The 15,247-nt window shown below is 39.4% G+C and overlaps 1 protein-coding gene across 6 annotated transcripts in view; it reads right to left on the bottom strand.

The window, feature by feature from the left end:
- Nucleotides 1-1,419: 1,419 nt before the first annotated feature.
- TVP23C (trans-golgi network vesicle protein 23 homolog C) overlaps nucleotides 1,420-15,247 on the bottom strand; it is a 19,521-nt gene continuing 5,693 nt past the window's right edge. For all 6 annotated transcript variants that reach the window (XM_072821052.1, XM_072821054.1, XM_072821050.1 and 3 more), the window contains exons 3-7: nucleotides 14,347-14,491; nucleotides 9,821-9,910; nucleotides 8,497-8,628; nucleotides 4,411-4,539; nucleotides 1,420-2,607 (exon numbers count right to left, since the gene is read on the bottom strand). In XM_072821052.1, the coding sequence (XP_072677153.1) occupies nucleotides 2,581-2,607; nucleotides 4,411-4,539; nucleotides 8,497-8,628; nucleotides 9,821-9,910; nucleotides 14,347-14,491 (523 nt within the window). In that variant the 3' untranslated portion in view covers nucleotides 1,420-2,580. The remainder of the gene's footprint in view (nucleotides 2,608-4,410; nucleotides 4,540-8,496; nucleotides 8,629-9,820; nucleotides 9,911-14,346; nucleotides 14,492-15,247) is intronic.

Here is a 15,247-nt window from a genome sequence, read left to right as displayed (position 1 = left end):
AGGTGTTTCAACAACAACCTAGCAGAGGTCTCAGCTAACAGGCCACATCAACTTCCAGGCCTGGGGCTGAAGACACCCCCTAGAGTTTCCTGCCCCTAGCCAATGTGTAAAGACAGGCCTTCAAATCTTCCCAGCTAAGCCCCAGATCCTTTTTTCTATATAGCAGAAAAAAGCTGACCCCACCAGGCTATTTCCAAATTCTTGTCCCACAGCAAATTCCTGTCCCACCACTAAATGTTTACGCAGCAGTGTGCCATCTTTAGCACCTATAACAGTAGCATAATTACCACACAGAGGAAAGGACAAAATACATGTTTACTGAATCATTACATCTCAAATGCTATACTTACAGAAACAATCCTAGGGGATGCTAAAAATATACTGTATTAATAAGAATTCCATTAGGCTATAGCAACAGAAAAGCTAAAACAGTTAACACTTCAACAAGCAAGAAGTTTGTTCCTCACCTAAAACTTCCGACGCTGCAGCTCAGGGCTGCTATTCCGGTCAAGGAGGGCTCAGACAATCCCTACCTTATTTCTATTATTCATAAAAAGAGGCTTCCACCTCACAGTCCAAGATGACTGCTCAAGCTCCATCTATTATGTCTACATCTCACCTAGCAGGAAGGACATTTTTTTCAAGATTTTTTTTTTTTTTTTTTTTTTTTAATCTAGCTAGCTAACTATCTGACGTGGAGGAGCAGAGGGAAAGAAACTCAAACAGACTCCCGCTGAGTGCAAAGCCAGAGGCAGGGCTCGATCTCATGACCCTGAGGTCATGACCTGAGGTGAAATCAAGAGTCAAGAGTGGACACTTCACTGAACCAGCCAGGTGCCCCTAGACCCCTCCTTTTCAGAATACTTCCTGCAGGTACATCCATTGGCCAGAACATGCTCATGTAGCCACATTAAGCTACAGCAAGACAATCTGAAGAAAGCTCTCTATTGCCATGTCCCTGCTGATAAATGTCCTCCCTGGAGGATGGAAAAATGGACTCTGGGAAATAAGTCTGCCACATATTCCAAAATTCAATTCATACTTGGCTTAAGATTACAGTTTCAAATAATGACACAGCTACCTCAGGAACCATACCAGTGTGGCCCCTGTCAGACTCTCAGCTCTAAGGATTTAGTTCAGAGCTTTCTGATCAAACACATGTCTTTACAAGATTATCAACTTTCCTCACCAGATAGGTATAAGCAAAATGGCAAATAAGCACTTAATAAATTAATGAGTCTTGAGAAAGCAAAAGACATTTAGTGACAATTCCTCTAAAAACAAAAACATATCCTGGTGGGTAATCTGTGTTTCCTTAGACAAGGCACTCGATCAACCTAAAGTCCCATCTCATCAGCTGTAAATAGGTATCACATGTAAGTGGTTTGTCGTGAGGATGAAAGATTACACGTGTTAAAGTGTTTTGTAAACAGCAGTTTTATACAAATATAAAGTTATGAACCTTCAAAGCTATCACTCCAATAAAGACACTTAATCAATTAAACATCTTTTTAAATTTTTTAACAATGTATAAATACATTCCACAAAATAATCTGTTGGTTAAAAGATTCCAACAAAGTTTACAGAACCAAGAAGAGAATTTGTAGACTCCTAAAACCATTTGTAGATTGTTACATATATTGCTTTAAGAAATATCATTAATACAAATGCATGATTTACAATAGCCCCATTATAGCAAGAAAAAAAAATAGATCCATAAAATGTTTCTTAGGCATTTATTATGCCAAGTATTTAAATGATTATTCTCACTATGACATAAGAATAATACTCTTTTAGTGATAAAAGATAGAATTCATTAGGCCAAAGACCACTGAAGAGCTTCCAGGAAGTTCCAAAGTAAAATCTGGCTCTCCCTTCCAAAAAATAAATAGAACAGCAGCAATCTCTAAGGTATCCCCTAAACATAAACCATGAAAATTCCATTTATATTAATTGGGCCTTAAGTACATGAGTTATTACAAATAAAAATAAAATTTACAAACTAGTTAACCACTGGCCCAAATTTGGTTTGTACCTGCCTGTGAGCGCCTAAGATGAGAAGTTTCATCACAAAGTATATATTATGTTGTAAAATTAACAATTACCTCTAACTTACACATAAGCCAAAGTGCTCACTCTTACCATGGAACCAAAACTTTCTTCTGGCAACAATCTACAGAAATAATATGTACACATCTAGAGTTCTGAGACAGACCGAGAACATCCTCCTACATCCTACTGGATCCAATTACAAAGGTCTCCCTTACAAATGTCCATGAACACACTTTCAGTAATCCGGGATATACAGGTTACAAGGACTATGTGCATACATATGTAAGTCGTGAACCAGTTTTGACAATGTTCCTGGCAACACCATACTTTCAAACCCGAAATGCTAGAAAGAAAATGAACAGTTGATGTGAAAACCACCTTTCCATTTTTTAAAGTAAATTTTAAACTGCAAAAACAAACCCAATGCTCCTCTTTGCAACATGTACTCAGTTTCAAAAGGTTCAGAGTCAAGAATCTCTTCAGTTGCTCCCCAGTGTAACAGAACACAGGAGCTTGCTTGCACTCTCCTCAGGAAGTCTGGTCTTCTCCAGCATTCTGCAAAAGAGAAAGAAATCCTTACTGTAAGTGAGAACTCTTTTACTTGGTGAACCAGACTTCAAAGCACGAGGAAAACATTCCCTATCCATCAGCAGAGCCAGCTGCTACACTACCTTACAGTGCATGGCCCAGTTACGTTAAAAATTCTGGACATGCCAGAGAAGCAATCGATGGTTCCACTGAGACATCCAGCAAGCCAATGTCATGTTAGCAGAGCACCACCAGGTGCCACGTAACTCCACTAACCCGACCCATGTTATGGCAGGGTCAAGGTTCAATTTCCCTGTGCTCAATGTCCCTCCCTGCTTTACAAACACTAAAAACCCAAAAGAAAAAAACTAATAAACACATGCTTGATGGGAACCTGGGTGGCTCAGTCGGTTAAGCTTCTGCCTTCAGCGCAGGTCATGACCTCAGGGTCCTTGGACAGAGTCCCACATCAGATGCCCTGCCCAGTGGGGAGTCTGCTTCTCCCTCTCCCTCTGCCTCTCCCTGCTGTTCCTGCACTCTCTCTCTCAAATGAATAAAATAAAATCTTTAAAACACACACACACACATTTGACAATAACCACACAGTGGACCACAGCAAAGGTCTATCTGGGACTGTGCAAAAATCCCTCAGGAGAAGAATCACGTCCCTACAAGACTATTCGTTTTCTGTACTTTTTATCATTTATACAAGAGAAACTGTACAGTGGAATGAAAGAACAATAAATTTCAAGAGAAAACAGGTGGGTTAGGCCCTAGCTAAGTATCATGTGTTGGTGGTATATCCTTAAGAAGTCACTCAATCCACCAGGGTACCAGCCATCTAAATGTAGTTCCTGGACCAGAAGCAACAGCACCACCTGGGAACTTGCTAGACGTGCCAATTATGAGACCCCACCCCAGGTCAACTTTGGGAGTAGGACTCAGCAAACTTTCTCTTAGACTTGTGGGTGATTCTTAGGCATGTCCAAGTTTGAAAACCATTATCTGGTATTATCTGCACAACCTACTGCACTTAAACAATTGGGAGGTATCATACAAAGTAGCTAGTCAATTTCTCCCAAGCTATTTAACCATTACTACTCACCTATGAACAGTACTTTTTCCACTGAAAACCCTGACTTAAATCTTCATACTGGGAAACTAGTTAAAACTTAATGTTCTAGAAAACAAACAAATAAATCTGAGTACTCTAAAACAATCTTTAATGATACAGTCTTATGTCTCTACTTGTTCTTACTATAAATCCTAAAATCATAATATACATTCTCCAAAACTGCTCATTTTAGAGCCACTAGAATTAATGGAAAGCTACTGAACTTAAAGCAAGTTTTTTAAGGCAATTTTTTAAAAACAGATTGTTATCAACGGTAAGTTATCCCTGTGGTTTTAAAATAATTTCAGGGCAGGGTGCCTGTGTGTCTCAGTCGGACTCTTGATTTCGGCTCAGGTCACTATCTCAGGGATGTGAAATCGAGCACCTGCTGAGAGATTCTCTCTCTCCCTCTCCATCAGCTCCTCCCCCCAACATTTTCTTTCTAAAATAATAAATAAATAAGAATAAAATAATCTCTGGGCACTGACAATACATTTCTAGAATGTCCTAAAAGTCAAGAGTAATTAACATAACTTTATCATCATCTCATAGTTAAAAAATATGTGCCTTAAAAAACCTACTTTTTTAAGTATTTCACAAATAGTAAGAAACTCTCTAAGAATTAGAAACTTCATAAAATACTCAATAAGAATTAGAAATGATTCCATCAGTCACTGGCCACATCAAAATTACCCTCACATCCAGAAAACACTTACTTGTCTTAAAAACTGCTTTCCAAGATAAGATGTAGCCATGTTGGTTAAATTCTTCCTGCTGCCCACCTTGCACCTGATATAGCCATACAGGTTGGCACCTTGTAGCACCACACCCATGATAACCACCGCCTGAAAGAAAAAATAATCAATGGTTACTGGCCTAAAAGTGACCTTTCTCTGTGCCAAAACAAAACACACATATGCCAAAAAACAAACAAACAAAAAGACACCAACAACAAAGCAGATTGTCATGGGAAAAAGAAGGAAAAGGAAGCTCATGGGTGGGGCTTGTGCCAAGGAGACTCCTTAACTTAGCAGAACAGACCTATCTAATACATGCTGAGAACAACACACTCATCATCCACCCAACAAATACTATATTAAACACATATGCTATATAGCAGACCCCATGGCAATGCAGTGGATGAATCGTTCTCTCTCTAATATTTTATGTGCATCTGCAAATAAAGATTTATAAAAATTAAATAAATGAGATTCAGAAGAGGCTCAAATGTTAATTATCCCTTTAACAATCATGAGAGAATGGCCAAGAGATAAAGCTCAACAAACCAGGAGCATGCGGAAGGGCATCTCTGCTCCAAGCTGACGTGTGTGACAACTGGCTTCTGGGGAAGCAAAGCAGAGTAGCAAGGCAGCAATCAACAGGTGTTTGCCTTCTGTGATGAGCAGGGTGCAGGGGGAGGCCTAGGAGGAAACGCACTTTGGCAGAGTGGTTTCTTCCTTGGCCACATCTAGGAACCTACAGGTGACCCCACTAAGAACATTAAAGACTGAGAATAAAAAACTCAAGCCTACTTTTTAAATATCATGGAAGAAAAGTGCATTAGGACAATGTGAGGAGGTCTCATGGGTGGACCTCCACCCATGGAGGGGTGGGCTAAGTTCTTCTGTTAAAGGCCAGATAACAAATATTTTAGGGGGCCAAGGGATCTCTGTTGCAAACACTCAACTCTGCCTTTCTGGCCCAAAAGCTGCCACAGACAATACATAAACAGACAAGGCTAGGCTCCAATAAAAAGTTACAAAAACAGGGATCCCTGGGTGGCGCAGCGGTTTGGCGCCTGCCTTTGGCCCAGGGCGCGATCCTGGAGATCCGGGATCGAATCCCACGTCAGGCTCCTGGTGCGTGGAGCCTGCTTCTCCCTCTGCCTGTGTCTCTGCCTCTCTCTCTCTCTCTCTCTCTGTGTGACTATCCTAAATAAATAAATAAAATATTAAAAAAAAAAAAAGTTACAAAAACAGGTGTTGGGCTGGATTTGGCCCATAGGCCATCGTTTGCCAACCCCTGCTCTAGAATAAACAACTCCTCAACCCATCGGCTGTTAAAAGGATTACCCAGGAAATATTTCTATCTGTAAAAAGCAACACAGCTAAACAGAGTCTCTCTCTCCAATCCAGACTTACTCTCCTTAATCCTTAAGGAGCTGTACAGCTGATTTTAAGGAAGTTAGAGGATTTGAATGTTTAATTAAGGAATAGATTCAAATTCCTAGTAAAAGTAGATTTGTACTTGCTATTTAAAACTTGTGTTTCACAGAAATAAACACATTAGAATTACACAAGGTTAGTTACCTAAATAAATATAAAACTGTATTTTTATTTAAATAAATCTCTTTCAACTTCTCATGCCTCTCAAACTGGGACACTCCTAATATGCCAGGGATCACCTGAATGCATAGACTGAGCATGAGTCCTGCAACACATTTCAAAATGTATTTATAAGTTAAGCAGACATCTGGTTTAAGATGGTTATAGGAAAGCCAGACATCAAGATCTCTCTATCCCTAATATATAATAGTTTTTTTAAATACATAGGTTTAAAAGAGATTTTTTTTAAAGTCTTAAAAAAAAAAAGGCAAACAAGCTGATGCTAATAAATATTTTAAAAGAGGTGGGGGGGGGGGTGCTGGTGGTGGGAGAAAGAGCCAGCTTGGTTTTGCTCTATACAACTCCTAGCTCTAATGGAAATTTAACTGATGATCACTACCCCCAACACCTTAGAGGCAGAAGTTCAAAGTATATAGACAGCTCTGAGAAAAAAATGCAAAAAGAGACATGACTCCTACCACATAACACAAGCTACAAATCCCAGCAGTTTGCCATGAGATGGATGCCCCCTCTGATAAGGAGAAGGAGAAGAAGGACTGGCAATCATTAAGTCCATGTTCTCAGCAGAACAGGGGTAGGAAGAGGTTCCTGGAGAGCCTGAGTGACACCCCCTTACCACCCTGTAGTCTTCACCCAGGATCCCAAGCCACCTTTTTCTGCATAACCTGTCCCAGTTCTGTTTGAGGGAAGTGGAAACAGTGCTAGAGAAGAACGGGGCTGACTCCCCCATATGGATGATAAGGCTCCAGGGCCTCACAAATGATCTAAAGCACCAGTATGGAGCACATGCCCACCCAGGACAAAGAACTGCACTATCTAAGAGAAGGCAAAACTCAAGCAAGCAAATAAGTAAGTCTATAACCAACAGAAATCCAAAAGCAGAAGCCGGGAAGAGAAGTGGGAGAAAGAAGTGTGCCATCCTTCACAGCAGGAAACCAGCACATATTCACTACATTTCCTAATCCACGAAAAGAGGGTGTGATACAAACATAAAGGAAGAGAGACCTGCTAGAAAAACTAAAAATACAGAATAAACCTTCCCAACCCCAAGAAAGAATGTATGTGCATATACAACGAAAAAAAAAAAAAAAAGACCCTATATAGCAAAATAGAGACAAGAATATTAAAAATACAAGGAAAAACATAAAGCCAAAATATACCTGATATCAGTAAATGTTAAAGTCAACTATGAAAAAACAAGATTCATGGTTTGGGTCAAGTGACAGATTATATTTTCCAAAGATGTAGCAATAATACCTGTCCCACATGCTTTTCTAGAACCTCATCAAGCTACAGAGCTTATTTCCCATTCCCTTGAATGAGGACAGGTGGCAAAAGTGATGATTTCTGAACCTAGATTGTTCTCATGGCCTGAATTGTGTCTCCCCAAAATTCTAATGTTGGAAGTCCTAATCCTAGCACCTTAGAATGTCACTGTACTTGGACACAGACTTTTAAAAGAGGTAATAAAGGTAAAAATGAGGCCACTAGGGTGGACCCTAATCCAGTATGACTGGTGTCTTTGTAAAAAGAGATTAGGACGGACGTGCATAGAGGAAAGACCACGTGAAGGAAAAGATGGCCATCCACAAGCCAAGGACAGAGGCCTCACAAAGAAGAAATCAACCCTGCCAACATCTTGATCTGGGATTTCTAGCCTCCAGAACCGAGAAAATGTTCTGTTACTTAAGCCCCCTAGAATGCAGTACTTTGTTATGGCAATTGTAGCAAATAACACAGCTGTAAAAGGCAACTCACCCTCTGAGCTGAGACACTCCAGATTAGAGCTATGACCCTCCAAGGAAACAGTCTAACTGCCATGAGAACCACCATGCTGTGAGGATGCCCAAAATGGCCTTGTGGTGAGACAATGTGGAGAAGCCACAAGACCTCATGAAGAGATGCCTTAGCAGCCTCCAGCCACTGCCTAGCTGCAACCACATGGACCCCAACCCACAGTTTCCCAGGCAAATCCTCTCCAAGCTCCTGAACCAGAGAAACAGTGAGAGATAATAAAACAGCTCTTATTTCAAGCCACTACATCCTGGGAAGATTTACAACATAAGCAATAGACAACCAGAATAAGTTACCAGCTAATATTTTCAGAAAAGCCCATTCTGTTAGTTCCAAACCAAGCTAACCATTTTTGTTTGGCATTTATTGAACATCCCCATCCAACAAGATAATACTGCAATAAATATATGGTGACCTCTGTACAAGGCAGTTGTTAAATCAAAAACTCTGTTAGGCACTTGGGGAATCAGTGAAATGGGATCTTTAAGAGGATTCTGCTCTCCAGTTCAGAGAGCAAGGAGAGTTGGGGACTAGAACTTGGGAAATGTGTGATGGAGCTGCCTATTCAATAGAGGTCCCTAATGTTAACATAGGTGGTTGCTTCTGGTGATTATTCATCAGTCTTCCTAACGAATCAGTCGGTACATCCTCACTGATACTCACCAACCACTTCACTCGGAAGGAGAAAAGCGCGCTAAAGGCAAATATCACCCACAGCACAGGACAGGCAATAAGTCCTAACCAAAAGATTCTTGATTCGGCCTCAGAAACTGTTTTACTCTCTTGAGCAGATGCCTAAAAAAGAACATGAACTTAATAAACCAATATTTTAGCACTTATCAGTAAAAAGTTTAACATTTTTAATTAAAAATACCTTAATTTAAAATTCAAATAAATTAATACAGATGATTCAAGTCCCAAGTTAGAACCCCCCCCCCCAAGGACAGTTAACATATTTACCACTATTTAATTTTAGGAACTAGCTTAAATGTGCTTTAACTCGAGAATTTTGTATTTTCAGTTCAGAATGGACAGTCTGTCATGACCCAAGATGGTAAAGGGTTGTTTCTGACAGGCTTCTGTTCAATTCTTCTTGCACTCTACTGTTTATTCATAAGAAAGCTTTGAATCGCACCATACGAGGTAATGTTCAAGGCAATGAAGGCTACAGTCACCCTGGAGACTAAAATCAAGTCAGGGACCAGAGAAAGAAATGGAATTGGGATTTTGGACAATGACCAAAATGTCTTAGCAATACCAAGAAATTTTAAAGGGTGGTAAGCTGCTTCCATATAGAGTAGTAATATAAAAGGAATATTACTGAGCACAATACTGTGTTCTCAGAAGTGTTGTCAAGGCCTTTCCAAGCAGAAGGCAAACAACTTAATCAGTAGTGTCCAGGAATTCTGTCCTCTGCCTCCCAGGCTGACTTCTCCAAACTGAACGTTCGCTACAGATAAGCAGGCCAACCCAAAACAGATCAGCCTCCCCGAGGGTTCCTGAAGGCAGAAGCTTGAAGAACCCTGTTCTGGTTGACTCTGACTTTCTATCTACTTATAATCCCTCTTCTTTTCTTTTTCCTGCCCACATGTGGGAGTGAACCATGGGAGCAAGAACAGAAAAAGGTGCTGGAAGCAGTTATCTGCTGACAGGGAGAGATCCCTGGAGACATCAGGCACAGCCACACAAAGCTAAGAGACCACAGAGATCATTTAGGAGCAGCCCCTAGATAAGCAGCTTAGCACACAGTACAAACTCTGACCCCAAATCCTTTCTCAGAGGCTTCTTTCCTGTATGTGCCTTACTTCCAACCTCAATTAGACAGAAAACGCAGATAGTTTGAGAAGGCCGTCTGGTTTAGTGCTGACAAGCCAAGCGATCCGGTTAGTACTTTTCATCGTGAATCCCCCACCCAAAAATATTCAAATGTAATCTACACATAACTTATTGAATGACATTTTGGAAAAAAGGGGGGAGGGGGATTTACCTTCCTGGACTCAAACACCCAATGGCTTTTTCCATCTTCATCTATATGATTCCACCAACGCAGACCAACCATGAGTCTACCGGTGACATTCTGATAAAGATTAACATACACACATTTTAAAAGCATTGTTTAAAAGACCTACCATAAGGTCATATCTTAGTGCAACATATCACAAACCCAAAAAATCTTCGGCTTTTCCTCCATAATACCCAGTTAACAAAGACCACCAGGTAGGCCTGGACATAAAAAATAAAGAAAACGCAACAGCAGGACCAGCAGGGGTGGAGGTGACAGGGTAAGTTTATCAATAAACATCACCCTAGGGTGCCTGGGTACTCAGTCAGTTGAGCATCTGCCTTTGGCTCAGGTCATGATCCCGGGGGTCCTAGGATCCAGCCCCACACCGGGCTCCCTACTCAGCAAGGGAGGGGTGGGGGGCTGCTTCTCCTTCTCCCTCTGGTTCTCTCTCTCTCTCTTTCTCTCTCTCTCACTGTCTCACATAAGTAAATAGAATCTTTAAAAAAAAAAAAAAAAAAGAAGAAGAAGAAAAAAGTTTCTATCAATTATAAGCCACCCAGACTATGGTACTGTTTATAGCAGCCCAAACTGATTAGACAGTGGTGATAGACCAAGGCTTTTTTTCCTCTTATTAATGTAATAAACTACTTTAATAGCTCTCTCAATCTTTATTTACTCAACTAATATTTATTGAGCACCTACTCTGTGCTACAAATAAAATGGTGACTAACAGATACCACCCCTGTCCTCATGGAGCTTCAAGTGTTATGGGGGAGAGAGGCAGTGAACCAATGCACAAATGTGCTGCCACCAACTATAGTTAAGTGCGGTGAGGGAGAAGTGCAGGATGCCTTAAGTAAGAGGAGAACAGGGAAATCTGATCTAGTCTGGGAGTCAGAAAATGTCTCCCTGAGGAATCAACTTTGGGAATGAGATTTAAAGGATAAGCAGGAGCCACTAATGCAGAAGAGTGTTAATTAGAGGTGCCCACTAACAGATTCAGGAGTTCTGTGAACTTGGTGAGGAAAAAAAATTCTATCTTCATTTTCACTAACTTCCAGCTGAAATTCAGTTTATCTTTATATTATAAATGTAGACAATAAACCCCAGTAGAATTATCAGTACCTGTGACTTGGACCAATAAAAACCAGGATATTATTTGCATTGTATTAGACCTGCTGCATGTATCACAAAATCGTGCTTATGCTCATCACGGCTTGGGAAGCAATTAGACCTGCCTCTAGATCTTCTTGTTAATGCATTCGTAAAGAAGCACATAGTACAAAATCAGAAATTTGCCTTTCTTAATGTTTTCATTATATGTCAAAATAAGTGACTTCCTTCGTAATCCTACATATTTTCCTTCGTGTATTTAAAAGCGCTCATAGAAAATAAATAAATAGATAGATAGATAGATAGATAGATAGATAGATAGATAGATAGATAGCGTTCAAAGCTTCGTGAGACTGTGAAACCAGTCTCACATGGCACAAAAAAGGTTAGGGATCCTGGGGCCATGGTGATGGGGGGTTAGAACAATATTCCAGAAGAACAGTCGGCACAGAGCTCTGAGGAAGAAAGTAACATAGATAGATTTATAGGACTTGGTGACTGACCGGATTGGGAGTAGGAAGTAGGAAGAAGGCAATTCCTATGACTGATTTGCTCAAGTTAAAAACCAGTGACTCAAAAAAAATAATAATAAATTAAAAAAATAAAAATAAAATAAAAAAATAAAATAAAAACCAGTGACTCGAGACCCTGTGAAAGGGAGCACGAACAGAAGAGCAACATCTCGGGGCCAGAGGAGAACAGTGAGATTCCATCCAAGCGGGGTGAATCTGAGGTTCCTTCAAGACAATGAGGTGAGACCATCAAGAGGACAGACAGATGGGTCTGCAGCTGTGAGGGTAGGCCTGGGCTGGCAACTGAGGTCTGGGGGTCACACAGCTCACAGACCACCGGAAATCAGAAGCACAGACATACTGCCCAGGAAAGGAACACGGAAAGAGAAGAAAAAGAGGAGCCTTCACGCCAAAATCCGTATTGAAGAAAAAGGCTAAGGAAAAGAAAAGAGCTGGTAGGAAAGACGGAGGACAGCTAGAGGCCGATTTTACTGGCATTTTCGAACACCTTCTCAGAATATTTTCACACTGTTTTCCCATTTCCCCATTCTTTACATTTCTGCTTTGATCATTAGATTATTTTCCAAATTTCTCTTGGGCTTATTGTTTTTTGTTTTTGAAGCTTCTGGACCTCTAATAATAAAAACCTTTAGTCTGCCATTTTTCCTCCGAGTTCAGCCTTCAACACATTCTGAAAGTTTCGATCATTGACACTAACTTATAAATAATCTGTATTTATAGTCTGTTTCCTGTTTAAGCCAAGAGCTTTCACCAGGCTGGCTTTAATTTGTAATTCGGATTTTAAAAACCTTTTTTTTTTTAGATTTTATTTATTTGAGAGAGAGCACAGAGATCGAGAGAATGAGTAGGGGGAGGGGCACCTGGTCATTTCATTCAGATCCTTTAGACCTTATTTTTTTGTCGCTTTGATGTGTTAGACTCCTGTCACAATAATTTTCCCCACCTCCCTCTAGAGCTTCTAACAGTTTCTCCCTACACACGGTTGGAAGGAATGTCACTCTGTGAATGGTCCTCACTGTGACTCATAAGATGAGCTTCTCTGTTCCCCTAAGTGCTGTCTTACTCTCTATTTAGTCTGATCATATTACAAATACCAGGTTTCTTTTTGTTTCAGTTGGGCTGATTATGATTACTATCTTTGTGTCCTTTTACTTTTTCTAATGCCACCATTTTAGTTAGATCCTTCGGTTGGAACTTTTGATTTCTGACCCAATCTTCAAATTTTTGTCTCTTAAAGAGAGTTTAATCAAATTACATTTAGTATTATAACTAATTTGCTACTACTTCCATCACCTTGCACTCTGCCTTGTGACATTTAAGCTTTGCTTTCCTTCTCTTACTATGTGAACTATGCTTTAGTTGCTCCTAGCCTCTCCAACACTGTAGAAGATACACAACTTATTTTAAATTTTATTAAGTTACTATTAAAATTCTAAAACGATTAGTTAACCTTTTTTAGTGTCAGAAAAGGAATAAAACAAAAACCCCATAGAGGCTATTACATTTAAAATTGCTTTAATAATCTTTTATTTGCCTCTTATTTTTATTAATAAGTTAAAATTAAAAAATTAAAAATTAATCTCATTTGCCAAGTGCACTGAGGTTTATAAAGATCGTGATGCATCTCTGTTCTAACAAGTTTCCCAACCGGGCCTCCCCCTTCTACCAAGTCCATTTAATAATTTCCCTATTCTTGACTTCTTAATTTTACATCGTATCTCAATGGTTTGGATATCTATAAGTAATTCTGCCACAGATAAAAGTGATATTTCTAAAGCCCCTGTTTAAAAATAAAAAAGAAAGAAAGAAGTTTATCAGAAAATATACTTTTGGGCAACGTTTTTTTAAAACTCTAAGCCCAGAAGGATTTAATTTATTTATAAACATTGGGAAATGACCAGGAAGAACTGACCAAAGGCCTAGTTCTCTTTGGCTAAACAGAGATTACATGAAAACAAAAAGAAACATTCCTCAAAACAAAATTGTGACTGGGATACAGTAAACACTGCAGAGCATAAAGCAACAGAAGAAATTCAAAGAAAGACAAGCCAAAGACAGCACAAAAGAAAAGCCTACATAAAAAGAGACCTTTATAATCCTCATTCTCAGCATTTCGCAGCGTGTGGAAGCTGGCCAGCACCAAGCCAGCCACTTTCAGTGTCTGTAAGAATCCAGAGGTCTAAAAATGGTGGATCTGCAGACTGTGAATATTGTAACATCTTCCTGGTTTTTGAATCAATATACATCTCTCTGAAATCCCAAAATTAGCTTTTGGTTCTTTTTTTTTTTTTTTTTTTTTGGTATTGTTACCTTTGATTTTTTTTTTTCCTCACCATTTTACTAGGAAAATTTCAAGATACACAGAAAAGTCAACTTTTACAGTTACCACCCACTTAGCTATTACTAGAGTCTACATTTAATATTTAATATTAATATAGTTACTTTATCCTATGTTATATGTCCATCTACCCACGTACCTGTCTATTCATCTATCTCTCCACCTATCACTCATTTGAGTGTAAAGCCACTTACTCCCTCCTATCCCTTACAACAGTTTCTGAACCTCAGCACTATTGACATTTTGGGCCAGGTAATTAAGCAAAACAGGAGGTATGAATGAGAAGCAGTATCTTCCCCGGCTGCTTATCACATTTTGTCTGTTTCATTTTATAGCTGATGTAGGCTGACATAAGGCAGAGACAAATCAGTGGTATTAACACGATGAGGGCTGACATAGGTAACAAAAAGATAACTAATCTAACACAAATCCAAACTGTTAAGAGTAATTTTTTTTCACTTTTTACATATCATTCAATCTCATCATATTAAATACAATGTTAAAATAAAAATGATTAAACCTACCTTGACTGCCCAAAAGTCACATGACAACAACAAGATAATTGTCACCATACAGGCAATAAAGCTGCTGCTGAACAATTCACAGAGAAGATAGACTACAATTGCACTGACTCGAAAGAATAAATGGAAAAATGATGCCACTGGATGTCTGAAAACCAAAACAAAATAAAAGAAATGCAATTACATTTCACCACAGGTACTGCAGACGGAGATGAATGTTTCAGCCATAACATAACCATGCAGAGTTTTGTCAAAGCAAAAGAAATGACTTGAGGAAGAAGCAAACCGCCTACCTCTCTTTTTTCCTAAGTCCCATTATTTGACTAGACCCTGTTGTCACAGAAAATACACTATGGAAACAGGACTTTAATACCTCACTGAATATAAGCTTTCACAAAATATATAATGAGAAACTTTGCCGATCTTGGAGAATTAAGAAAACTATACTCTTAGGATTAAAATCCTATCTTCACATAAAAAACTCATTCTGGAGCACCTGGCTGGCTCAGTCAGAAGAGTGTGTGACTCTTGATCTTGGGGTCTTGAGGCAAAGAAATTACTTAAAAAAATAAAAAATAAAAGAATTCCTGGGCCCTCAGGAAATCACTTCAGGCTTTAAGGCAAAGTAACTATCAGGTAGACCTGTTTTTAACAGCTTTATTGAGATATAATCCACATACCATACAATTCATCTATCTAAAGTGTATATCCCAATGTTTTTTTGGTATAATCACAGAACTGTGCAATCACCACAATCACTCTCAGAACTTTTTCATTACCCCAAAAGAAACTGTGTCCCCACTGGCAGTCCCTCCTCACCAACCCCAACCCCACCCCATCCAGTCATAAGGCACCACTAATATATTGCTGCCTCTACACATTGGCCTCTACACTGGCAGTCCCT

This window comes from Canis lupus, chromosome 3 (genome assembly GCF_048164855.1).
Source record: "Canis lupus baileyi chromosome 3, mCanLup2.hap1, whole genome shotgun sequence".
Taxonomy (NCBI): domain Eukaryota; kingdom Metazoa; phylum Chordata; class Mammalia; order Carnivora; family Canidae; genus Canis; species Canis lupus.
The sequence above is the reverse complement of the archived record's forward strand: the minus strand, read 5'-3'. Positions and strand labels throughout refer to the sequence as shown.